At 38.5% G+C, this 24,716-nt stretch overlaps 1 protein-coding gene across 2 annotated transcripts in view; it reads right to left on the bottom strand.

The window, feature by feature from the left end:
- The window catches only part of LOC140345408 (FERM and PDZ domain-containing protein 4-like), a 91,699-nt gene that overhangs the window by 19,739 nt on the left and 47,244 nt on the right, over nucleotides 1–24,716 (bottom strand). Inside the window, exons 1-5 of one of the 2 annotated variants that reach the window (XM_072432259.1) lie at nucleotides 15,866–16,112; nucleotides 13,727–13,843; nucleotides 5,708–5,859; nucleotides 1,022–1,124; nucleotides 361–406 (exon numbers count right to left, since the gene is read on the bottom strand). In XM_072432259.1, coding sequence (XP_072288360.1) covers nucleotides 361–406; nucleotides 1,022–1,124; nucleotides 5,708–5,859; nucleotides 13,727–13,843; nucleotides 15,866–15,924 — 477 coding nt within the window. In that variant the 5' untranslated portion in view covers nucleotides 15,925–16,112. Of the gene's footprint in view, nucleotides 1–360; nucleotides 407–1,021; nucleotides 1,125–5,707; nucleotides 5,860–13,726; nucleotides 13,844–15,865; nucleotides 16,113–24,716 lie in introns of those variants that run through there. The other variant, XM_072432267.1, reaches the window with a different exon arrangement.

Below are 24,716 nucleotides of genomic sequence, written 5' to 3'. Positions count from 1 at the left end.
TGGTACTTGAGACAATAGGACGACTAAGAAAGCCCCAAACCAGGACTAAATCTGTGTTAGGAATAAACCAGGACAACATTTGATAAAACCCAGGACTAAATTGGCCTAAGATAGACCTAAAGAAGCAATAGGAAAGATCACAAATCTAAGACTAAACTAACACAAATAAAGAATTAAATTAGGACCTTAATAGGACTTAACAAGAACTAAACCAGGAATAAGATGGTTCTATACCAGGTCTAAACGTGAACTAAAACAATGCAACCAAGGACATTTAGTTTAGCACCAAGTCTAAACTTCACACTCATAAGTGAATAATAATCTGAAAGCTTTAAATAAATGGTATAACACGTTACTTACAGGATATGGTTGGATAACAGTCAACAAAATCGACTCTTTGCAGCTCCTAAAAGCATAAAAACAAAAATGATAACGGAATTTGTTTATACATATAAAGTGATTTAGTCCAACAGTTTCTGCCAGCGTGCGGCTCATTTCAGATTTACTAACAGCTGCCAGTACGTTATTTGTTCCACTGTAAGGTCCATTAAAGCAATGAGATAAAAATTAGAAAAAATAATTTGAATTTGTATAAAACTTTCTATGTAGTAAATTAGAGAGTGGTCCAATTAAAACTAAACTATCCTGGTTAAGATGACTTTGTTGCTAAAATATCATAGCACTTTATATCGCTATATAACACTAATTGTCATTTATAAAATACCACTAGTATAATTAAATCAATAACTGTTGAATTAGATGTGTTTTTCTGATTCTCACTTTTTGGAAAAAGTAGAACATTGATGGAAAGCGTGTAAAATAATAATAAAAGATGTACTAGCTATCCAAATGTAGATAGGAGTTTGACTCTCCTGTCTGCTCCACACTAGAAGAAGATGGCATATGGTTTTGTAATCTCATTTCTCATATTTTGTCCAGTGTATTTTCATCCATGTAAATTCCAGGTGGTGTTTTGAAGTTTGAAGGTTTGTGAGGGTTTGTATCGGTGTTTCCAGTTTACCTGACTAGGTCGATGACTCGTTCTCTGGGAGCTGAACTCACAGGCTCATCGTTGATCATAATGATCTCGTCACCGGGCAGCAGCTTCCCTTCAGATGGACCACCTGCACATGAACAAGCGTTTTATGGACGTAATAGAAAGAATAATGTTGCATTATGGACACTTTGATTTCAGAATATCTTCAAAATATTTTTGTACATACTGAATAGGTTATCTTATTACATTACAAAATCCCTATCCACCTTATTTTGCTCCACCCACTTTTGCCTCTTTAAACCGTGGATTGGCACTTCTGTTGTAGTGGCGCTTCCGGTCAAGCGGGAACTCCGTTCACTTAAGTGGAGAACGAGGGAGAAGTCTTGCAGCTAAAATACGCTATAAACTAGATTGATGTTCATTGGACCAACAAGTCAACAATGAAAACAACTTTTTAGTCTGTGTAGAACTTATTTTCTCTCTAGGTTGACAGCCCTTTGTTAACTAATACAACCGGGATTACGTCAGGTGCCGGTTCTCAGGCCAACTTCCGGAATAAGGTGAATACAATGCCCACATTACTGTTTATATACTTAACAAATTTGGAAGGTTGTAAACAAAAGTTTTGTTCAAATATCATTCAGACAAAAAATATGTAAACACAACTATAATTTTCAAGGTCTGTCATTTTAATCTTTCATTCATCCAGGAATCGTCCATAGGTGTCCATCTGATGTCATTTTCAGATTGAAAACATCATGATTTAAGAAAAATAATATTGGCCAGATGCCTACCTCTGAAGATTTTTCTACCATTGTTTTAAAGTTTTAAAAAAAATAATAATGCTAGTAAATAAAAGTCTACAAAATGTGAACTAGTCAGAAAATAATTAATGAAACAATAATAGTATAGTAATAATAATAGGCTCCAGTCACTCGCACAAAATTGGACGCCACAGTATGAACGCTTCTTTAGGTGTGAGGGTGTGGTCCTCCATGAAGAATGATCAATAATTTTGGAGAAAAAATATACCCCTCTCTTTACTACTATAAACAAAAATATCTTGAAAATCTCACGTGGAAGCACAGAGGAGGGACAGAGGAAGGACAGAGGAAGCACAAAGGAGGGACAGAGGAGGGACAGAGTAAGCACAGAGGAGGGACAGAGGAGGGACAGAGGAAGGACAGAGGAAGCACAGAGGAGGGACAGAGGAGGGACAGAGGAAGGACAGAGGAAGCACAAAGGAGGGATAGAGGAGGGACAGAGGAAGCACAGAGGAGGGACAGAGGAGGGACAGAGGAAGCACAGAGGAAGCACAGAGGAGGGACAGAGGAGGGACAGAGAAAGGACAGAGGAAGCACAGAGGAGGGACAGAGGAGGGACAGAGGAAGGACAGAGGAAGCACAAAGGAGGGACAGAGGAAGGACAGAGGAGGGACAGAGGAAGCACAGAGGAGGGACAGAGGAGGGACAGAGGAAGCACAGAGGAGGGACAGAGGAAGGACAGAGGAGGGACAGAGGAGGGACAGAGAAAGCACAGAGGAGGGACAGAGGAAGCACAGAGAAGGGACAGAGGAAGGACAGAGGAAGGACAGAGGAGGGACAGAGGAAGCACAGAGGAGGGACAGAGGAAGGACAGAGGAGGGACAGAGGAGGGACAGAGAAAGCACAGAGGAGGGACAGAGGAAGCACAGAGAAGGGACAGAGGAAGGACAGAGGAAGGACAGAGGAGGGACAAAGGAGGGACAGAGGAGGGACAGAGGAAGGACAGAGGAAGGACAGAGGAGGGACAGAGGAAGGACAGAGGAGGGACAGAGGAGGGACAGAGGAAGCACAGAGGAGGGACAGAGGAGGGACAGAGGAAGCACAGAGGAAGCACAGAGGAAGCACAGAGGAAGCACAGAGGAGGGACAGAGGAAGGACAGAGGAGGGACAGAGTGCATATGGCACATACAGAAGCCAAAGCCGTGACTTGTTCTGAAGCCGCAGCAAACGTGTGTGAGGGGCACAGAGGCAGCCTTGACCCACTCTCACCCTCTCGTATTTAGATTAACCCTGTGTTGGCACTGGGCGTTCTTCTGTTGCTCAAAACATCTGTCATACGTGATGTGCACACATTCCTCCAAATGTCTGCGCCCACTTGGCACGGTTCTGCTCACCCCCAAACGGGTGCGCACCCCACCTTGAGAAGCTCTGATATGAGAAAGATGTTGAAATCTGGTTGCCGTATGTGGTTGTCAATGACAACCACATACGGCAACGAGATTTTAACATTGTTTTATTTCTAAAAAAGAATGACAAGTTGTCATTCTTCTTTAGAAATAAAACGTGTTTTCCTCTTGATTGTAGAAAACAGTTCAGTTCTGGATTATGGTGATATTATATGCATTCTACAGCCACAGTCTTAAAACCTCTGAACTCTGTTTATCATTCAGCTCTAAGGTTCATTATAGGAGAAGGAGACAGAACTCACCACTGTGAATTATACTCTGAAGTAGAATTGCAATCATCAGCTCTTTTGGCATTTTGCCTGATTATTTATCAAGTTTATTGTCAGTTCAGGTATTCACCGTTTGAGGTCTAAGAATATTTTTATCCTACATTCCCATCGTATCAACACAGAGACAGGAAAAAAGGCTTTCAACAACTTTGCTTCCTCCCTGTGGAACAAAACACAGAGACTTTTAAAATTAAATAATTTTGTGCCTTTTAATCATTTCAAAGACCTGGTCAAGGAATATCCACAGTGCCAATGCACTTGTATTATATAATTTTATCTCATAGTGTATGTGTAAATCTGTTTTTATGTATTGGTTAATTTCATTGAATGTCTTATTTGTGTTTTAGTATCCTGTTTGTTTCTTGTTTATTTTATGTTGTGTTTTAACAGGGTACCCATGAAAAAGAGATCTTTTGTCATTTAGTTTTCCCTGTATATATATTAAAAAAATGAATTAATAAATATGATCAATGTTTTGCATCTACCAGCACAGATCTTAGATAACATCTACCAGATTGTAAAATAAAATCATATGACATGCTTTGATATGTTGAAGGAATCCTTTGGCTTGGACAAACAGGACATTTGTAGGTTTTTAGAAATAAGGAGTTATTACAACCAAGCAATTAAACAAAGAAACGACCATCGGAACCCTCTGTCTGAAATATTTATTAAAGTTGAAAGAGAGAGTAATTTTATTTTGACTGACGAAGAATGGGAAAAAATACATCTCTGGGGAGACCCACAAAATCATATGTCTGGAGGGAATGCAGTTGGAATGTATCATAACAACATGTCAAAGTGCTCATTATTCACAAGAAAATTCTACTGTTGGAGAAACTGTGGCAGCCAGAAAGCAAACAATTATCATGTGTTTTGGGACTGTCCTGTTGCTCAAAAATATTGGGCTGAGATCAATAAAGTGCTACAGACTGTTTTTGATATCATTATCCCACTTGATTTCGGAACTACGTAGTTGGCCTCAAAACTCTGGCCATGGACACAATAAGTGGATACCTTTGGAATATATTACAGGGAGCAGGGAAAAAGGCCATCACAAAAATATTCATGACACAAACTGAGCCAAGGACTGGAACATTACCATTAGCCATTATCACTGAAAAATGGAAAATTGAAAAAAATTGACAGACTCTGGGCTAAATGGGACATTTATTTTGGACTTGGATGTCTTTTTTGTATGTTTCTTTTATTTGCAATAATCTCTCTGGTCTTGTTCTGTTTAATGTGTTTTTTGTTAAGTATTTAAAATGTTTTTAAATAAATATATAATAATGATGACACTAATAATTTTCCACACAACTTTCTACACTGCCCACCCTTTGTGAATTCTCTCATGACTTAACACCTCATTCCAGAATATTCATAAGCTCAGCTGTCTCGTTAGCATTCAGCATTGATTGATTATTGAGATGGCTGATCCAGGTGCAGACAGCTGAAACAGACTGGCCCACAGTGGTATTTTGGAAACCAGCCAGGAACAAAAACAAACAGCGTCCGCCACAAAACATTAATTTTCTTGATGTTTCATTATTTCACTCTTATAAATTCAGTTTGAAGTTATATAGACTGTGGAGCGTTACAGTCAGATGGTTTTTGCTGAGGGGACAATTCAAATGCAAGAAGCAAATTAAGCAACAATGGCTTAAAAGAATCGGCATTCAGTTTTTCAGCATTCTTTAACCTAGTTTAACCCACAATTTAAACCATGTTGTTGATGTAATGATACAGGATTTAAGTCACAGGGGCCTGATTTTTGTCCCATGAATTTAGTACTAATTATGTGAGGTGTGCAGGTGTTGACAAAGGAAATTATACCAAAAAAAAGGAAAAATTAAAGGGGCAAAGACAAAAAGGAAAGACAAAGTTATCAAAATGAATTACACTTTAGCATTCAAACTCCAGTAATCATTAGACACCAGGAGTTTTTCATCAGATTTCTATTGGTGGCATGCGCTATACGTTTTGGGATTATTCTAGTTATCTGAATTTACCTATACATCCAAAAAATTGCTTAGTGTGTGTTATGTGTTTTTCAAGTACTTTCCACATTCAATGATGGTAAACTGCCAATCAGTGCCAACACACAAGTTCTCTGATCACCACAGGTCGGCGCTGGAGTTGAACTGCTAATGTTTTTAGAGTAAGAAGACTCTACCCCCATGCATATACAGAACATTTACATATTCTTACCTGGAGTGACGGAGCGTACGACCACAGGCTTCTCGCTGCCGGCCACAAAGCCAAAACCGAGCACTGGGTCCCTCCTCATCTCCACAAGGCGTGGGGCAGGGGGCAGGCCGTCCAGGTGCACCTCCTCCAGGGAGCTGCTCTGAGACACCTGGCTGTGAGCACAACAGACAACAGCACCTGAGACCGGGCTCTCCGCTTTCTCCCATCAACCCAAAACATGCACAGTGAAATCCTCCAGCAAAGGTGGTTCCCCTGTGCTCTTACTACTACTAATGCTACAACTTCTGCTGCTGCTGCTGCTACTACTACTACAATGTACACTCTCCCTCACTCACAACATTCAAATCCCGCCTAAAAACATACCTCTTCACCCAAGCCTATGACCTCCCCTACCCCTAGCCTCCTCTACCCCATTGCCTACTCTTCTACCCCCTGTTACATCCCCATCTTTTTCTCTCTACTTCTTCTGTCTTGTTCATTTTATCTGTATATTAATGTGTATTGTACGTGTTGTCCCCCCCTGTCTGTAAATACCCACCCCTTTTTTATATATGTTAAGCGTCTTTGGGTCACTGAAAAGCGCTATATAAATAAATGTTATTATTATTATTATTATTATTATTGTTGTTGTTGTTGTTGTTACTGCTGCTGCTACTAGTACTACTAGTACTACTACTGCTACTGCTAGTACCATTACTATTGCAGATAACAGCTGCCACTACTGCTAACACAACTACTACCACCACAACTACAACTCCTACACTATAACTACAGCATGTTACTGCTGTAGCAAACAATTCCTTTGTATCTCATTTCAGTTTGCCAAAAAATAATTGATGCATAATTTTGCAATTGGATGACAAAGGTGATACATCAGCTCTGTCCATTAGAATTAAACTGTAAATGAATCACTGCATCAAGTGAATGAGCTTAAGTTTCACTGGACATGAGTCAGTGTGTGCACATTAGCGGCCTATAAATCACAGTTTTGGCACTGATCCCTCAAAGACGAAAACATATTTTGACCGCTGTTTCTTGCTTGAATCCTGAAGGCCACAGTACTAAAACTGACCTATTTTGTATATATATTCAAAAGATACAGGGTAACAATTCATTACAATTAAAAAAATAATAAAGATAGTTTTTTATAAGAACAAAAATATTGAATAGCTATCTCTAAGTATAAGTATGTGCATTTAGCGTTGAGGGTCGGTTTGAAAAGAGATTTGACCCGTTTCTTGCTATGCAACAATATCAACATTTCACAGGGGCCATACCACCTTGTGTTGCCAGATCTCTTCTGATCTCGGAAGCAAATGAGTGATGGATCTAGTTAGTACTTGGATGGGAGACTGTTTGGAATACAAACTATGACCCACGGGCAACACATGGCCCCATTATCATTTTCATACGACCCGCCATACCAGTATCAAGCCCTGAGTGCACGCTGCGCACAGCTCTGTGATATCGACACCTCTGCTAAATCAGAAATCACTTGTGTCTATTATGGTAAAAGATCCACATCGACCTGTTTGCACCAGCCTTCAGATCTGCGCCCGCTCACAATCGTGCACTAAACCTTGGCTCTACAACAGATCAAGCTCTCCTCTCCATCTCTCCTCAAAGCACACCTCATCCCTCCATAAGAGGAGAAAACTCCACTCTTGTTTGTGTTTCCAAACATGTGTAATATGACACCGCTTTGTCTGTTCTTTAGGGCTGTAGTCGACTTAGAAATTGTTGGTCGACTAAAGAGACGCCCTGCCAATGGATTAGTCAAATATAGCGGCTGTGGCATGAACACTCTCAAAACCTTTCAGTCTGTAAATGATCTGACCTTGTATTTTACCCGAACAGCACTCACAAGACCACAACTGCACCAGTTATACAGAAAAATACTTGGAAATAGTGTATTTCAAAGTAAAAATCAGATTCACAATTCAAAGTTCCAAATCTTTTCGGCAGTTGTTTCCAAGTAAAATAATTAGTCGACTAAAACATCATCGGCCAATCGGCTAAACGACTTAAGGCTGACAGCCCTACTGTTCTTTTCTTCTCCTCACAAGCATCACTCCCACGCTCTCCTCTCATCTGTCTATTTCACGTGAGCTTGATAGACGTTGTTATTCCCAGCAAAAAATTAAATCTAAATTAACTGCACACTCTGTCCAGCAGAGGAAAGGCGGATCTGAATTTGCTCAAAAAAGCCTATGCAATAGTTTGATGTTAATGAGTGAAGCATAGGAAAATAGGCAATTACATCTAATTTAAATAAGATAGTAGCATTATGAAAATGTCTGTTGGCTGTACACAAACTTTAATTTTATAAATAGACCAAACATGAAAATGTTGAGTTACTTTGTTAAGACACTGGCGTGTATCTCCATTAATTAGCACTATAATAAAATTACTTACACTTGAGTTAATCCTAGGTGAATTTATGTGTTCTCTTGTGAGGTATCTCGAGGTTAACGACCACATTAAAAGCTCAGAGCATATTCAATGTAACCTTTTGCTTTCTTAACTGCCTCATGTGGGATCAAAGGCTTGGGACACAGAGGAAATACGGGGATTATAATATTGTTTCTGTTGATCTTACTTTTAAAGAACTCTCCTGAAACAGTGGTTAGATAGACTATGGACTGTAAAGGTGTTCATGGCCTCTAAACTTGTGATACGATACATAATTAAATGCCACGATTAGGGACACCACCACCCTGGTATTAGGTGGGACATGGTGGGACAGAGATGCCTTGATATAATAATTAACTTAAAATAAAATGTAAGCCTCTAGGCTACTGTCTTTTAATACGGCAGTCCCACACTTGGTCTACTCTATAACGTTACCAGTGTCATGACTCTGACTATTGCGATAGTAAGGTGAATAGATTTTTTTCACCCATAATAAACATCATTATAAATTACAAAGTAGAAAATAATGTACAGTAAGTAATACAGAAAAAAAAAGAAGAAAAGTCATCTTTGACCATAAACCTGACTGAACTGCTTCAGTCCTGCACATATACATATTTTTTGTGTATACATATATTATATATATATATATATATATATATATATATATATATATATATATATATATATATATACGAAACCTGAAAATCTGATGAACAATAATTCTAACAATAAGTCTATAGACCTTGAGATTGAATGATCCAAATTGCTGCAAAACGTCCATAGCCGAAGCAACAACCCAATAATCTGCTGGGTCACAACTGATAAATACATTTATAGAACTGTGTCAGAATACTTTTGAATGAATGCTACGTTAAGTATTTAGCATCTTAAAATATCTGTTGATTGTACAAATAGGCTAAGTGAAAAGTCTACATGATGATGACAATCCCAATCTCTATTCCCTAAATCCGCACAGTTTTTCTCTAACCTTATTATCAGTGACACTTCATTGTGAACTGCTCCATGTTCAGTCTGCTCCCTGTCCTCCTGACCCTCCTTTTGACCCCCTTCCCCTCTCGCCCCCCTCCTCTGGGATTAACCATCCCAGGACAGAGAGATGATCAGGATTGCAACGCGCCTCATTATAACAGATTTACAGCGAGATCTCAGCTCCATATGTAGATCCACAGACCCCATGACTGGATGATAATACCGTAGCTACAGATTTGTCTAGATGTATAAAACTGTGGAAGTGTCATTGACAAGTGTCTGTGTAGGGTGTTGGGGTCAATCCAGCATGACCGGTCAGTCAGATTTATGTTTGCCAAACACATTTATACTGTAATCTGTAAAGAATACATTTATATTTTTGCTCTTAATTTTAAAGTCCTTTCACATTTGGTTAACACATGAACCTCATTTAATATTCAATTTAAAATGGACTGCTGCCCCCGCGACCCGGCCCCGGATAAGCGGCAGAAAATGGATGGATGGATGGATGAACCTCATTTAATATTCAAAAATATATCTAAGCCGATTTCTGTTGACAAAATGTCTTACTGTTATTAGGATGCTACAAAAATACTACAAAAAATATTGCCCAGTTCTATAATGTACTTTTACAAATGGTCAAAGATGCAATGTGGTGGATTATTCCTTCTTACTTGATGGTGGTGAGATCGTTGTGTACCCACTGCTACCCTGGGGTAGGTTGATGCAAGTGAGGCAGACAATCTGCAATCTGGCATTCAAAATACCGGTAATTGAATAAATGCAAGACGGATTAATTTATTTTCTTTAAAACTTTCCAGAAAAAGCATGAAAATGAACAAGCAAAAAAGTACAATCCCTGATTTTGCTGCTAAATCTAATATTGAGAACAACCGATGTATTTATATTAAAAGCAGATTATTGTATTATAGAGAAATATAGCTGTTCAATAGTAGATAAAATGTTAAGTTTTATTCCCAATTAAATAATTGTATATCTTCTAAAAATAAGTTGCAAGATGCTTGTCATTTTCTCAATTTTTACAAGTCTATTCAATTAATTTTGCTTTTTTGAAATCCACCTCTAATACCTGAAGGCTACGTGTATTTTCCTAGGGCACAAAATCACAAACCAAAAGTCATAATTCTAGGTTATGTACAACTTTTCTAATCTGGCAAAAATGACCAAGAGTAAATTGAAAAGTACAGAAAAGTAATGAGAACTGGACAAAAAATTGTTCTAAATTGAGGCAGCTGCAAGTTGTCATGAAGAAATAAATTATTGTGGGTGAAACAAAAAGAAATAGGAAAGGAAAATACCATGGGGCCAGATTGATTACTTGACTACAAGGCAATGTCAATGCAAATGTGAAATTTGGGCCGCAACGTCAAATCAAAATAATTGTGACTAATTGAGCACTGAAATCGTTATAATCATTACCTGAAGTATAAATATGTCATTTGGAAGAAAAATAAGTTTGAACACAAAGCTGGCACATTTACTATTATTTATACAGATTAACCTATTGAGACTTAATGTCTCATTTTCAAAAGGTTAGATTCTCAGGCATCATTTTTAAACAGATCTACATCAGAAAGGTTTTATTGTCATTTGTCATTGAACACAGTTCACAAAGATAGGAACTTGTCTCTGCGTTAAGGTGCAACATAAAACAATGAATAATAAAATAATAATAATAATAATAGCAATGTCCATAGAGTCAAGTAGGGCATAAATTAAGAATTTACTAATAAAATAAGGTAAAAATAAACCTGTCTCGGTATATACACAGATATTTAAACAAATATTTACAGATGGTCGGAAATAGTGCAGAAAGTGAACAGTGCGTGAATAGTATTAGTTGAATAATTGTTGAAATGGCAGGTGTTAAGTGTTCATGAGTCGAACGGCAGAGGGAAAGGAACTGTTCTTGTGGTGGGAGGTTCTGGTCCGGATGGACCGTAGCCTCCTGTCTGAGGGGAGTGGCTCAAATAGTCCATGTCCAGGGTGAGAAGGGTCGACTGTGATCCGACCTGCTCTTCCCACAGGCCTGGAGACATACAGGTTCTGCAGAGATGGAAATCTGCAGCTTATCACCTTCTCAGCAGAGCGCTTAATGCCCTGTAGTCTCTGTTTGTCCCTGGCTGTGGCTCCAGTGTACCACACAGTGATGGAGGAGGTGAGGATGGACTCAATGATGGCCGTGTAGAACTGCACCATCATCTGCGCTGGCAGCTTAGCTTTCCTCAGCTGCCGCCGGAAGTACATCCTCTGATGGGCCTTCTTAATGAGGGAGCTGATGGTGAGCTCCCACTTGAGGTCCTGGGAGATGGTGGTGCCAAGAAAGCGGAAGGAGTCTACGGTGGTGATGGGGGAGTCTGAGATGGTGAGGGGGGGCTGGGGGTCTGTGACTTCACAATCATCTCCACTTTCTTCTGAGCGTTGAGCTCCAGGTCCAGGTCAAGATGAGTCCGATGAGGGTGGTGTCGTCCACAAACTTGATCATTTTTACGGAGTTGTGGCTGGAGGGGCAGCAGTTCCTGTGTACCGGGAGAAAGTAAACAGCCCTGTGGAGCTCCTGTGCTGATAGTCTGAGTGTCTGAGACCTTCTTCCCCAGCCGCACGCACTGCCTCTGATCCGTCAGGAAGTCAATAATCCACATGCAGGTGGAGTCAGGCACGTTGAGCAAATATAATCTGATGGAAAGTCCATACCTTCTTGTCCTTTCTGGTCCAATCCTTTTTTTTGTGGCAGGTAAATGAACCTTAAAGAAAAAAATCTGGAAACAAAACCACATCACCAATGTATCACAAGTAATTAAAAATAGGAACTTTGTTATTTAATTAAACAAAAAATCTGAATGGCATAAAAGAGACAGCATTTTTAACATATCTGCAGATTAAAGCAGTTCTAAAATCATCATTATTAAAAGATAAAAACATAGGGGACCAAAAGGAACTGGGGATAATTTAAAATCTGCTGTTGCACGGAAGGGCAGTTTGAAGAGTCTAAAAAATGTGCCAAAATGTTATGCCAACAACGAAACAAAAAATCAATGGAGTGTGGATATGAGGATGCCTAAAACTGCCCCACAATTGAAAACCGCAACACAAATGTGCATTTTTGTATTGTGGTTTTCCATTGCAGGGCAGTTGAATTGACAGATCTACTAAAACAATCACAGTGAATACAAATTAACTCAAACACCAAGTCAAGTTAGAAATCTGGGGTTAATAATGGACTTAGACTTGAATTTTAACAGCCACGTCAAATCAATAACATCAGCAGCTTTTTACCATCTAAAAAACATTGCCAAAATCAAAAGTTTAGTCTCTGAACCAGATTTGGAGAGACTTATCCATGCGTTTGTCTCCAGTAGATCAGACTCCTGTAACGGCCTGCTCACTGGCCTCTCCAAACGAGTTGTAAAACAGCTGCAGTACATCCAGAACGCTGCTGCTCGGGTCCTGACTAGAACCAGGAAGTATGATCACATTAGTCCTGTTCTCAGGTCTCTGCACTGGCTCCTGTGGCTCAGTGAATAGACTTTAAAGCAGCTCTGCTTGTGTACAAGTCTCTCCATGGCCTAGCACCAAAGTACAGCTTGGATATGTTAGTGCTATATGAACCATCTCAGACTCTGAGGACCTCAGGGACCGGCCTCTTGCTGGTGCCAGAGTCAGGACTAAACATGGGGAATCTGCGTTTCAGTTTTATGCAGCTAAAATCTGGAACGGTCTTCCTGAAGATGTGAGACAGGCTTCTACTCTGACAATGTTCAAATCTAAGCTAAAAACTGTTTTGTTTAGCTGCGCATATGACTGAAAGGATTTTCTTTGCACTATTCTCTTTTATGTCTTAAAATGTTTGGTGATTTCTGACATGTCTTTAGGATTTTAATGCTTTTTTCTTTGTTGTGTGAAGCACTTTGAATTGCCTTGTGTACGAATTGTGCTCTACAAATAAACTTGCCTTGCCTTTTTGAGACAAACAGTCAAATAACATCATCTCATATATCCAAATAACACTGAAGATAAATCATTTACACTGTAGCTTGAATGCAGTCATAATCTCCACAGTAAAAATCCTATTCAGACCACTTTAGTCTGAGTGTTTGCAAGTTTACTCAGCATAAGTGAAGCTCCACCTCCTGAATGACAAATCTACTAAAACAATCACAGCACACAACAACTGAATACAAATGAACTCAAGAGTGGACCGTAGAGGATGAGGAGAGGAGACAAAGAGAGTGAAAACAAGGAGATAGGACTAAAAGAGAAGAGAGAAAATGGGTTTCACTCTTACATATTGTCACGATGCAGGTCAAATAAAGGTGTAACATAGGGTATAAAGTGAGTATTTAGTAAGCATATTATAGCAGGTTGTTAGATTGTAGATTCAGATTTCAGTTGTTAGTAGTAGAAGCACTAGTAATAGTAGTAGTAGTGTACTATAGACATAACAAGAGCAGTAACATTAGAACTAGCATTGGTAGTAGTAAAAACAGTAGTAGCAACAACTGTAGCAGCAGTAGGCCTATTAGTTGTGGTGGTGAAGCAGTAGTACATCTAATAGTTGTTGAAGTACTGGTAATATTATACAGTAGTACTTACTTGGTGAGGTAGTCCTCTCTTGAGCTGTTCATACTGTCCCAGCTGTATGGAGGCCCCTGCAGTCCACCCCAGGAGCCCGGACCAGGTGGAGGCCAGCCCGACGGTTTGTTTTTATGACTATGAAAGAGAAAACTAATTAATTACAACACTTTTCCTCTCTTTAAAGGATTAGGTTTTATTAGAATGAAGCAGCTTGAGATTTGGGTGAGAGCAAGGAGGACATTTAACAAATTGTTGGAGCAGTGACTCTATCTCACAACACTGATGAGCAACTACTAACAACTCTTTTCAACAAAACATTAAAGGTGGTATGGACGATTTTTTTCAGCAAATTTTTTATCATATTTCCTCATGGCGTGGATAAATCATTTGTCCTGCCACGTATCAATCATAAAACGCACCTACCGCTCACCTGCAGCCGCGTCAGGCTCGTCCCCACGTTTCCGCGTGCCTAAGCGCATGGATCTATCATAATATAGTTCCCTCAGTGTACGGGGCAAAATGAAGACAGAGAAAGACAGTTCGAGCTGACGCAGAAGTGGACAGAAATCGATGGGAGACGAGCGATGAGATGCGCTCTGTTGCGCTAATAAACAAACGCACGTGTGTGTTGTATCAGTCCGCACGGGGGTGTGCGCATGCGCACTTCCGCCTGCGTTCTCAAATCGCCGAAAAATCGTCCATACCGCCTTTAAAATATTACAGTATATAGAATGTTTATTGCTTGCAAAAGTTATATATTTGGATAATCAAATAAAATGTATTTATGAAGCACAATTCATAATGCTTTACAATGTTAAGACATGTTAAAAAAAATAAAAACACAATCTAGTTTATAAGAATAAAACAATGTATGTCAAAATAGATTAATAAAAACACAAAAACAAATTATTGTGGTATTTAAAATACTAAAAACCAGGTAAAAGTATTTAGTCGTAGGCGCGGCTAAACAAAATGGTCTTTAGCTTAGATCCAAACACAGCCGGGTTGGGGGCCTGTCTCACGACTTCGGGAAGACTATTCCAGACCTTTGCCCCATAGAACTGGAACGCACATTCTCCGTGTCTGGTCTTGGCTCTGGGCTCCAGCAGGAGGCCAGTCCCTGAGGTCATAATTCATAATAATTAACACTACTATGGCACTTCTTAATTTCACATCTATATAGGGAAACATACTGCTTTATCTAAAAGTCTTGTTGTGAATATAAGAGGCGGGTAAATCTGTTTGTCTAACTTTCAGTAAAATAAAATACAACTTGTTTATGTAGTTTTGGTTGTGAGTTTGGGCGAAAATAAATATTAAATTTAATATAAATTGAATATTGTATTTAAGTCATTGGCAGTGAGCCAAAAGTTATCTTATGTAATGAAGATTATTTACAAGTCCAATCAATTACAATTCCTGTGTGCCTCCTATAAAGCTACATTCAATGCATTGTTTACATTTTCTTTTTAATGGAAATAATTGAGGGAATATACAGTTTGTCAAATGACAAGTTATGCTCATATTTGGGATGATATGCAATTATGAAATTGGATTCATGTAGATAACATCTATTTGCCTATGACTTTGTCTATGTTCCACAGAATTATATTGAACGTATCAATCTCCATGGAGACAGCAGGGGACGACAGAGAAGTGACAGAAGTGACTCACAGTGAGAATGCCATATTGTAAAACATTCCAGGCAAAGCAATAGCATCTCCATGGAGACAAGCAGGTGGCTTACTCACCAATAGATAAGTCACAAATTGCCCCTTTAAATAATAGAGCTATATTTTCATTTTCTCTTTTGAAGTCAGTTTTATATTGATTATTCAAGTCTTTATTTCTTTGTATTGTGACTTCCAGGCCTCATTTGTTGTTCTGTAAAACACTTTGAATTACTTGGTATACAAATTGTTCTCTACAAATAAATTTGCAATGTTTAATTTAAAGTAAGTAAAATTCTTATGAACGCCAATCAAGTGCAGATTTTAGGCAGCAAGATAATGTAAAACATGCTGAGAAACTGTCTGGCTAGCTGTTAAGTTGACATCTTAAAACACAACATTTTGCTAAATACATGACCAAATGTATACAATTTTGAAATCGGTGCATGGAAATACATTTGTGAAAAACAAGATCCAAAATGCGTACTAGATGAGGATGTCATCCCCACAAGAATCCAGCCGATTTTGCCCCACGCTTGGATGCATCTCTTCATCATGTCATCGCTTCCAATAAAACTGTAAACATCCTTTTTCGTTGCTCCATTGTAACTTAGCAAACTTCAATATTCCTTCTAGTCAAGCAAAATTTGGAATCCAAAGTTTTAAAATAAATCCAGAAATATCCGCAATCAGGAGAGAAGGATCGTCATTGTGAATCGCCCGACCAAACTGAGCTAAAAACTGCGTTCGCTCGCTTCCTTGATCCAATAATCCTTTTCATCACAGCGAAAACAAATCCACCACGCCATATTTGTGTGTTTGAGAGTGTGTGTGTGTGCATGCGTCTATATATTTGTATGTGGACAAAGTAAGAGGATTTTCAAAGCAGCGCGGGTGTGTAGGAAACCCCCAGCAGGACACAACTCTTAAGGTTAGCAGCAAGAGCTTTCAATGTCAGAAATTATTCATGTCAGAGAAAAGCCATCTTCAGACCACTTTGGTACTACTGCGTGTTTACAAGATGTAGGTTAGGTTTCATTGGGAATGGGTAGTATGGGTACTCCTGGTTTAGACCTGGTTTAGACCTGATTTAGACCTGGTTTAGACCTGGTTTAAACCTGGTTTAGACCTGGTTTAGGCCTGGTTTAAACCTGGTTTAGGCCTGGTTTAGACCTGGTTTAAACCTGGTTTAGGCCTGGTTTAGACCTGGTATAGGCCTGGATTTAGACCTGGTTTAGGCCTAGTTTAGAACTGGTTTAGGCCTGGTTTAGACCTGGTTTTGACCTGGTTTACTTCTGGTTAAGATCTAGATAACTATAGACCATGTTTCTGGTTAAGAATTGTTGAATTCTGCTAAAGACCTGGTTGACTGTTGACTATAAACCTTGTCAGATAAAGCAATCTTTACTTTGGTACTGCTGAATGTTTAAGATAAGATAAGATAAGATAATCATTTATTGTCCACACATGGGGAAATTTCATTGTTGCAACGCAGGTAGATACAGAGGTAGATACAGAAGAAAAGAACAGATCACTTATAGGAAGTTTGAAAAACACTCTCAATAGAAGATCTCTTTACAAGACAATGATCATAGCTGCAGGGTTATGGTAGTCCTTTTTTAATTCTGGTTAAGACCTGGTCTATTTCTTGTTTTGACCTAGTGACATTATTGGTCTAGTTCTGCTTAAGATAAAGACATTGGTATTCCTTTTGTTTTACTCTTGCTTATGTCAACTATAATTCTTATCCATGTTAGAGCTGGTTTAACTGAAGTTAGACCTATTTCTGGTCTAGTTGTGGTTATCCCAAACAAAACTTTATTATCTTTTGATTAAAACACTTCAAATTGTGTATAAAAAATTAAAAATAAAGTTAGGAAAATCTTGCTTTTGAGAAGTTGATGTTTTCAGATCAAAATCCAAAGCGTTTGGATTCTAAGGCAGAAAGCAGTGAATCTTGGTCCAAGAAGTTTTTCTGTTGATAAAAGGAAATGACTTGTTCTGTCTCAGTTTTAAGTCTTTTTTTGGTAAACCTCAGATACAAGCTGCAAGCTGTTTGCCTTATGAGTTGCTATTGCAGAAATGTCACAGCATTGAACTTGAGTTTCTATCCAACATGCTATCAAAAAAATATTCTTCACAAAACCTCCAACTCCTCCTTTTCAAAACATACATTGTTTCCCATCTTACGCCAGATTGTTGACTTAAAACTCTTATAGTGTACAATTCAATAGTGGAGAACTCAAAAGCAAGACATTTTACAACTGGAAACATTTGAAATATGTTTCTAGTTGTAAAATAAACCAAGCAATATATTGTTGATTTACTAGTCACAGGAAGTCAATGAACCCTTTACTATTATTAAGTGGTTTTAAATCACACATTTTATTCATGATAAACAAAATGAATAAACAAAATAATTATCTGCTTAATAATTTCTGTGATAAAATGTGAATATATGAGTATATTTCTGTGATGTATTTTATCTGCATAATAGTGATATTTTATCTGCATCATTAGTCTAAGAGAAGAACGGGTGTGTGACAAACTGGATTTGTTTGTGAAGGTATCATAAAGATGGGCCAAAGGATGTTTACCCGAGGGGGGGTGATAACCCAGAGGAGTCTGGGTAATGTTTACCCAAGACTTGATCTCTACGTAAAAGACAAGTGCCTTAATGTGAAGCTGACCAATGAGAAATGTGACCCGCCTCTTTTCTATGTGTGATTTTAATAAAATGACTTGTAAGAGGGAGGAACGCTGAGAGTGATTTTGGAAAGTCGTTCAGGTTGCTTACAACATCTTGACTCGGCTAAGCCTTCCTCTCCCTTGCAAGCCACACAAAAGACTGACGTTTCTGTGTCGTTTAATATTCTAAGTTGAATTATGTTCTCTGACTGTTAAGTAATAGCATTGATTCATGTGTAATTTCTTGACATTTTAGTGGTCCTATTCGAGCCGGACGACAAGCTGTTCTTCGTGGAGAGTGAACTGCAAATCGGTGAAGTCTGTGCACAGCTAAAGGAAGTCCACTTTTCCCGTGGCCACCCATCAGCGCCTCATTCTCCGCGAGGACAGCCCGTCGTTTCGAGTCAGCGGAGAACAGACGACAAAGAGGTCAGAAAAATTTTGTGTGTGAAAAAGAGTTAGCCATAAAACGTTTTATGCATTTAGTTTGATATTTACTGGAAAAATATTGTAGGCAGTTAGGTATTACTGAGGAAATACCCAGTTTCATATTACTGAGGAAATATTGTAGGCAGTTAGGTATTACTGAGGAAATACCCAGTTTCATATTACTGAGGAAATATTGTAGGCAGTTAGGTATTACTGAGGAAATACCCAGTTTCATATTACTGAGGAAATATTGTAGGCAGTTAGGTATTACTGAGGAAATACCCAGTTTCATATTACTGAGGAAATATTGTAAGCTTATGGACGAGATAAGTTTCTCACATAAGCAGGGAGTTTAAATTGCTCACCACGAGATAAGTTTCTCACCGAAAGTGATTTAATGTATGCTTTGTGTACGAGTTTGTTACTGACATAAAGACGAGTGAATGTAAGCGCTGTGCACGGGCGTGGTAAGTAAGGAAGTGTGAATGTGTGAATGAGGATTAATAAGTGATTCACTAACGAGTGTGAGAATCACAATTAATCATACAAGGGTCACAAGGCGTTATTCTGAGAGATCTAAAATTTGCAGTCACGGGTGAATCTTAAACACCACGTTTATGTCCGGAGGAATCTAATAAGGAATTTTCTCTAGAAGCTTGACATTGACCGTGACTGTAAAGCAAGTAGCATTTCTCTCAGACGACCGAGACCAAATAATGGTCTTATTATCACCCCAAACTGTAAAAAGACAAAGGAAAAGTCATAAGAGGATTTTGGAGGGAGACTTCCAGCGTGCTCAGATGACGTGGCAGAGAGGGGGAGATAAGGGGGGTCAACAAGGCAGGAGGAAGGGGAGAAAGCAGTTCAGAGGACGCTCTGAACTGATGAAATTAGGAATTAAACCCAGCTGGTTTTAAATTTTAGTATTTGAGAGCTCTGTATTTCAACAAATTTAGGGTTTTGTTTGATTGACAACAGTCAATTATAAAGATTTTATTAAACTTGATAAGAGATGAAGATGAATTCAGATTTTCATAGATGGCCAATTTTTTGGGGAATGTGATCACAGACAGGACACTTCCTGTCCCCGACATAGAAGACAAAAGTTGTGTTTTTACGGTATTGTGTTTTTTGTGTGCACCAAACAAAGCCATGTTTTGTTTTGTTTTATTTTTGGACTTGACGGAAAATTATCTTTTTGGACTTAATGCATGACTAGATGAAAGTACAGGACAAAAAGACAGAAGTGTTTTTAAATTTAGAATAAAATGCAGGCACGGGCCTGGGAGTGATAATGTGGGTAAATGAGTGACTACTGATGTTTTTGGACATAGGAGTAGAATGGGTAGTAAGTAAAGTGATAGTAAAAGTTATATCAGTAACTTATTTATTTGTATTATCATGAGGAAACCTCGCATTGCATGTAGACGTAAGTGAGGGAATAAGTTAAATAGTGACGTCCGATGTCCTCCTTGGAAAGACATGAATGGGTCATTAACTAAAGACAACAGGACACCAAGTCATAAAAGATAGCCAGAGATAACAGGGGCTATTGACTGGCAAATAATCTGGAGAGGACTCAGGATGGAGCAGATGTCGTTATCTTTACGTATCACAGTGACAATTAAGAGCAACACCACCTCAGGGGGAGGGTTGAGTGATGAGTAATAGGAAAAGTTAAAATTAACAGGGAAAGAATTTGACATTCTAAAGTAAATACCTGAAGGATTGTGGAGATTCAATCAAGAATTGAATAGATTTAAATAAGACAATATCATCTAAATTTAGACGTTATAGAAGTTATGAAAACCAGTGATAACAGGACTTAAACATTATAGGACTCAGGTCGGAGCCAAGAGATGGTTAGACTGATAAAATGATGTGCCTTATGTACAAGGGGAAGGTTTAGGATCATTTTGATAGTTATACACATATAGACTTGCTAGAACAAACTAATACACAATGTTTGTAAAGCACCACATGAGCAGGTGTGAGAGATTGAGTTTGAAACTCACCTGAAGCACATATAGAAGATTAGAACATATTACATTAGATGTGTGACTTTATGCAGGCCACACAAACAGAGGAGATGTGAAATTGTTAATTATGATGAAGAATTCTAAGTTGTGAACTGACCCTTATGGCCAGCTCAACGGGGGAATTATTGAGACAATTATTATTGTTTGATGTATTTGTATTGCACACAAACACACACACATACGCGCGCACACGTGGAGACCAAACATTTAGAGTTTGAGACATTTAGAGTTTGAAACTTTTAGAGTTTGAAACATTTAGAGTTTGAAACATTGGGAGTTTGAAACAAATGGTGGTAAAACAGATAGGTTAGGGCAGTGTCGGATAACAGACACATAGACGGATTACAGACACACAGGGGGGGCCCAGTGCCGTGGAAGGGGGGGCTCAGCCAGGGATGTGACCACTGACCTGTGAAAGGTCAAGAGGTGCCATTGCGGAGTGGAGTGACAGACGCAATTCCATCTCTTCCTTGATTACATCGTTGTAAACTATCTGGAGTATTTAATTTTGTTTAAATGTAGAATTATGTAGAAGTTTGAGAAATGGGAATTCCATATCTCAAAAAGGAGGGATGTACGTGTAAACAAATATTCCGAATCAATAATTACAAAAAAAAATTGTAAACAAGAAAACTGTTTGAAATGCACTGAACTGTCGAAAAGACTTTGTTTATCACCACAGCAGAGCGTGTTGGAGATGTGGTGTTTACAGAGACGAGCCAGGTGGACGAGCAAAGTGGACGGAGCCACACCGTGTCGTCCTCACACTGACCATTGGAGGGACGAGAACATGGGTGCTCTCATGGGAAAGTGAGAGAAATGTCTGGACAACACAGCGGCAGATCCATAACATCGCAGACGCAGGACTTCGTTTGTATGAGTTTTGTCCAGAGTCTACGGTAGAGTACGATACTTTGCTACGATGAACGGACACAGAGGCTACGGTGCGCAGAGTACCATACTCTGTGGAAAAAGAATCAACAGTTATCATCATCACAGTGATGACGGTAATATGGGTGCTGAACACCTGTATTATGCGCCGGACAATCGCGACAATCGGGACAATCGGGACAATCAGGACAATCGATCAACATACACAACTGTGTATACCGGTTAATGGAATATAGAGGGAAGAAAATAAGTGATCAACTTGAAAGGTTATGAAATGCATGATGTGTAATGTATAATGTACAATGTATAATTGACATGACAGAAGCTGAAGAAACACAATGGCATATTATACAGCCACAGTTGTTTGCACTAACTAAGAGAGTTCTTTTTTATCTGCTACAACATAACTACATGTAATGTTAATGAGATTATGAATTGAGATGGGAAATGTACCAGTTCATATGTGTAACCTAACTGTGCAGATAGCGGGAGGAGGTCTCTTAAGGAACCAAGAGAGGACGTATGGTGATGTGGGGACACTTGTGGGACGTTGTGCCTATGTATCCCTTTTTTGGCCAGCCATGGTCATAACAAAGACCAGCATCACCCAGAACCATACCGCAGGGTCAAGGTCGAGAGGTTAGAGGACAGTCTGGTCCCAGTAGCACCTGATACTACGTATTTGATTCTATTGGGGTGTCCAGAGTGGTCCCTGACGAGTCAAACTGACTGACCAGAGCGCAGCGGGTTTAAGGGCTTTCCGCTTGTACTTCTATATTTCCCATCACACCGCACAAATTATAGACAAGATAAATTGTCTGTTCGTCAAATTACAGAGATTAACCAATCTGACTCAAAATTTAGGACAGTAATGCTGTAGAAATGTTGTGGGCCGAGAGAAAAGAAGTGTGTTCAATGTTGAGAAATGTGCATAAACTTTTTGTGTGTAAAAGTGTCATTTTAACACCAATATGAAAGACATGTTGAAAACTGAAAAGAATAATGTGTTTGGCATATGAGACAGAAGACTAATGCTTTGATAAACAGGAGGGAAATGTGATAAAATGTGAATATATGAGTATATTTCTGTGATGTATTTTATCTGCATAATAGTGATATTTTATCTGCATCATTAGTCTAAGAGAAGAACGGGTGTGTGACAAACTGGATTTGTTTGTGAAGGTATCATAAAGATGGGCCAAAGGATGTTTACCCGAGGGGGGGTGATAACCCAGAGGAGTCTGGGTAATGTTTACCCAAGACTTGATCTCTACGTAAAAGACAAGTGCCTTAATGTGAAGCTGACCAATGAGAAATGTGACCCGCCTCTTTTCTATGTGTGATTTTAATAAAATGACTTGTAAGAGGGAGGGGAGAGTGAGAGTGATTTTGGAAAGTCGTTCAGGTTGCTTACAACATCTTGACTCGGCTAAGCCTTCCTCTCCCTTGCAAGCCACACAAAAGACTGACGTTTCTGTGTCGTTTAATATTCTAAGTTGAATTATGTTCTCTGACTGTTAAGTAATAGCATTGATTCATGTGTAATTTCTTGACAATTTCTGTTTTTTTTCATTAATACTGGAAATAAAGTGTAATATGTCTCTGTTATGTCCACAACACAATGACATAGACATAAATGATCTAACATTCAGAACGATGTAGGGCCACTGATATACAATTTTACTTAATATTACTTTATATTGGCCTGTGTCACCATCTTTAAAAGCACTCATAGCAAGTATCTATTGAGGTTGAAATACTGCTATAACTTCCTTGTATAGTAGTTGTACCACCTAATGAAGGTGTAGAGACCTGGTTCATTCTTGGTTTATACCTGGTTCCCTCTCCTCTCCTATTATACACTGAAAAGTCTTGATTTGACGTAGTTCACCTTGTTTTGTCCTGGTATAAATCCAGAAAACTGAACTATCCATACTGAACATATCCATAAGTGTATGGCTTGGAGACTTTTATATTTACGTCTGACAATGTAGTGTCAATTAGATTAAGAAACTTACACTTTAAACCAGTAAAAAGTAAAAAATATTGTCAGAAAATATTAACTCACAAACTCAAAGTTTTTCTTAAAGGTAAGTAATATTAAAACAATGTAACGGGGGTCCGCAATCTGCTTGTTTCCACGGATATAATTATTACTTTTCCTGCAATATTCCTCAGTGTGCATTGAGCGAATCTAGCTTAAATTTATTAAATTGTTTTAATTGCTAATAAATATATTTTATTTTAAAAGCCTTACTTTGGATACAAGCAGGTGGCAGACCCTTCACCACATATTTTTATTGTTTTTTTTTTAGTTTTTTGAACATTTGAAATCTTGATAAATATGTAAATGTTGCATATACACTTGGTTGAGTAATATCACAGTAAGTAGAACAAGAGACAGGACAGCAGCCAGCTGGCAGCCTCCTCAGCTCTGGGCCAAATGCTCCTGTCAGCAGCCTCTATTCCTCCTGGACGAGTGTCAATAAGCGTGCCTATAGTTCCTCAACACTGTCTCCAACTGTTACAGACCAGCCTAAATGGGTTTACTTTACAAGATTATTCTATATCCAGCTAATAAGATATTACAAGTTTTTAATACATTTCATCAGTAGCTCTTGTGTGTGTCAGAAGAACACCAGGGCTACACAAGGGTAGCCCTGGTTTGGTCCTGGTTTAGCTTTTGTAGTTTCTTTGTTCAGTTGTGGCCGGTGGTTTATTAGAAACCATGAGGTGGGAGTGCATCAATGGGTCCATTCAGTAAAAAAATGACTGATTTCTAAATTTAAAATACCTTATTTCAAAGCAGTGACAGGAGGAAGGAGGTACATCGCTAGTATTCACATGCATTCATTTTTGGGCTCTTACAATACACTTTATCGGGAAAAAACATAATTTTAGAAAAAAATAATTGTAATGCAGTTTTAAGTATATATTTTTTCTTGCCACTAGGATTCAAGATTTTTTCCATTTATTCATATATTGGTTGAATTATCATGATGATTTCTTATAAAATATTAACATCTTGACATAAATCCAACAAGATACAAGGCATTTAAAATGTGGATTGATTACTTTTTGATCAACTGGCACTGTGGAAAAAAATACTCTCTTAAACTCTGCAATAAAGCAACAGTTGCATTACTAAAAGGCAATGCTGAGCTTTTTACATTTAAACAAAAATATTCAAAGTATTTTATGTTTTCCCCTCACAATTTGGGCTAAGCTGCAAATGAACACAACTGTACCATTTCCTGAGGATATTAACCTATTTTAAAGGACTGTCCAGGG

The sequence above is a fragment of the Eucyclogobius newberryi genome, unplaced genomic scaffold (assembly GCF_026437365.1).
Source record: "Eucyclogobius newberryi isolate DKJ021-1_F unplaced genomic scaffold, fEucNew1.0.hap1 SCAF_1, whole genome shotgun sequence".
In the NCBI taxonomy this organism is placed as follows: domain Eukaryota; kingdom Metazoa; phylum Chordata; class Actinopteri; order Gobiiformes; family Gobiidae; genus Eucyclogobius; species Eucyclogobius newberryi.
This window is presented reverse-complemented; position numbering and strand designations above follow the sequence as displayed.